At 44.9% G+C, this 3000-nt stretch overlaps 1 protein-coding gene across 2 annotated transcripts; it reads left to right on the forward strand.

The window, feature by feature from the left end:
* The first annotated feature begins 272 nt into the window (after positions 1–272).
* On the forward strand, positions 273–2994 carry LOC122132766 (RNA-binding motif protein, X-linked 2-like). 2 transcript variants are annotated; one of them, XM_042707342.1, is made up of 7 exons: positions 273–453; positions 747–862; positions 1251–1302; positions 1459–1588; positions 1801–1978; positions 2201–2700; positions 2737–2994. In XM_042707342.1, the coding sequence occupies exons 1-7, from the start codon at positions 449–451 to the stop codon at positions 2836–2838; spliced, it is 1083 nt and encodes a 360-aa protein (XP_042563276.1). In that variant the 5' UTR covers positions 273–448; the 3' UTR covers positions 2839–2994. The 2 variants fall into 2 exon arrangements, with proteins under 2 accessions (XP_042563276.1, XP_042563275.1); XM_042707341.1 differs by having other exon boundaries at positions 275–453; positions 2201–2994.
* Positions 2995–3000: the final 6 nt, after the last annotated feature.

Genomic DNA, 3000 nt, shown 5'->3' on the forward strand with positions numbered 1-3000 from the left:
CTAAGGCAATAGTTTGACTTTCTGTGCAATTGCAGAATCTTCAAGCCATTGTCTCCTCGGTCTGTTTCCTCACTTTGATCATAAAGATACATTTATTGCACACTTCCTCCTTTTAGCCAACATGGTCACGATATCATAAATGCCAAGAACAGGGTGCAATAAAGATTTCTGGGGGATAGAATAGGCAGAGTAGGTCTATTGCATCAACATTCTCCAATTAAGTAATCTCATTACATGGCAAACTAGCTTAAGTGCTGACAGCTCTGAGGAAGGGCCATGCAGAGGAGAGAACTCCTCACCGCATCTCATGCTTTAACTTCAATTCCCATAACACCATGTTTTCAACCGGATGTAATTCATCTATAGCCTGGAAGCAAAATCACGCTACAGCGTTGCTGTTTTGAATGATTGGAGTGTTGATCTCAATGCTTTGGCAGAAGTTTTCAGAATGAAGTGCGTTGGTTGTTTACTCTTTATATTTCTATTTTTAAATGAACTGTATCGAACACTGAGGCTGTACGGTGTGACATTTTAGAAGCCAACTCGCTAGTTTAAATTAGCCCGCTAGCATAGACTAGCTTAACGTTGGGTGCTTTTTCAAACATTAGCATTGCCGTGAATATAATTTAAGTTTCCAAATGTCTTCTGGTTTAAGTTCTCCTCTCCCAGATAACAAAAAGTCATGTTTGTTTACGTGATCTTCAGAGTAAAAAAAAATGTATTCCTTGTTTGCGTGTTGTCTTCAGCCCATTGACCAAAGTGAAGCTGATAAATGAATTGAACGAGAGGGAAGCGAGTCTTGGTGTGAAGGAATCGGTGTCATGGCATACAGAGTACAAAGACAGCGCCTGGATATTCGTAGGTAAGAAAACATGATTTCCTACAACATTGTACAATTCCCTCCTCGTGTCTACATCTCCTATAAGGCGTTTTGATTGGGACATTTATTCTGTGGTGTCACCATCATCTTGGCGCAAGCCTTCTTTTCTCGTGTAGTTAGGACGTTCAATTCGACACTCATTCAACACGTCAGTCGTGCTAGATTCAACTATATTGTGGCTGTATACGTTGTAGTCAGATGGTGGCAGTATAGGGTTAAGTTTGTTGTATTCTAATCGCCATCTAATGCCTCTGAACAACATCAGTTGAGGCAGAGGTGGTATGTAAGAAAATGTGTAGATGTGATATTTCTAAACATCTGTTCTATTGAATTCATTCTGAAGTCTGACCCTTATCTGTGCGTGTTGCAGGTGGCTTTCCTTATGAGCTGACAGAGGGGGATCTGGTCTGTGTTTTCTCACAGTAAGTCTCAGACCTGTCATCTCTCATTTTATAGTCTTCTCTACGGCTTTCCTTACAAAACTCTTCTTCTTCTTCTTCTTCCTCTTCTGGTACTGCTTCTGCTTCCTTTGATTCTAGCTGTCTTCTTTTATTAAATATATATTTTTTGTCTCCTAGGTATGGGGAAGTTGTCAATATTAACCTTGTACGTGACAAGAAGACCGGGAAGTCAAAGGGGTTTTGTTTCATCTGTTATGAGGACCAGAGGAGTACTATCCTATCTGTGGACAACTTCAATGGCATAAAGGTACAGTTGCATTCTGTACTCTTTACATGGCATGAAGTCAGTGAGCAGATGCTAAAGCTAAACAATTTTATCAGCACTTGGGCTTTAGCGCCTAGGACCCATAGCCTTAGCTTTACTGGTATTATCCCAGCTCGGCTGCAGGGAGAGAGTTGAGGAGCTGTAGAGGAAAAGAGGTATGGTTGAGGACTTTTCTTGCCTCCTGTCCCTTGCAGATCAAAGGACGGACCATCCGAGTGGACCATGTAGCCAACTACCGTCCTCCCAAAGACTCGGATGACATTGACGATGTCACAAAAACCTTGCGTGAGCAGGGGTGCGCCCCAAAGTTGTCTTCGTCTGAGTCAGAAGAAGAGGATGACTATGCTGTGCCCATGAAGAAGCCGAAGAAAGGTTTGACCAGTTGTTGTTTTTTTTCCCCCACAGCGCAAAATCCTCATGTGTAATGCAGTTGGTTTTCTGTTTTGAAACACATCTAAAACACATTGTGGAGTCGTGGCTGCATCCCTGTTACTACCTTTGATTAGATTCCACTTTTAAGTTAATATTTACTTTTAACTTTGTAAGTTCAACAGTCACACCTTCTTGCATTGCTTGTTTCCACCTCTACATTAGATAAGAAAGAGAAGAAGAAAAAGAAGAAGGAGAAAAAGGAGGAGAAGAAGAAGAAGGCGGCGGCGGCGGCGGCGACCATCACAGAGGACCGAAGAACCGATGGGAGCCAGTCCTCTCTGTCCCCGTCTGTGCATGTGAAGAAAGAGAAAACGGACACCGGGTACGAGAAATACAACAAGAAGGGGCCAATGGACACTCGACCGCCCAGAGGAGAGCGAGCGGAACCAGGCACTCACAGTGCCAGAGAGAGGGAGAGGGAGAGGGAGAGGGAGAGGGAGAGGGAGAGGCAGGAGGAGGGATCTTCCAGGGACTGGCACACCAATGACCACGGCAGAGACAGAGAGAGGGAAAGGCTGAAGGAGGAAGACGGGAGAAAAGACTGGACGAGAGACGCTCGAGACGCTCGAGCCACTTCACCCAGGGACAGAGATAGACAGAGGATGGAGAGAGAAGAAAAGCCAGCGCACCAAGACTCTCGTCCAGGTGAAAGCTGGGACCGAGACAGAGACAGAGACAGAGAGAAGGTCGGGGAAAGGGACAGAGACAGAGGTTGGGATCGTGACAGAGAAAGAGAGAGGGAGAGGGAAAGAGACAAAGACAGAGGGAGAGAGAAGGACAGAGAGAGAAAGTACAGGTGAAGGAGTAATATCTAAGGGGTCCTTATCACTGAGCTGTGCATACTCTAACACTGAGCATCTGGGATACCTTATGTTTTCCCCTCTAGCGCAAGTACTTGGTCCAGGTGATCCCTTGTGACCATTCCCTTGTCATTGAAGACTGCTGTCTGTGGAACTGTCTGT

The sequence above is a fragment of the Clupea harengus genome, unplaced genomic scaffold (genome assembly GCF_900700415.2).
Source record: "Clupea harengus unplaced genomic scaffold, Ch_v2.0.2, whole genome shotgun sequence".
NCBI classification, from domain to species: Eukaryota; Metazoa; Chordata; class Actinopteri; order Clupeiformes; family Clupeidae; genus Clupea; species Clupea harengus.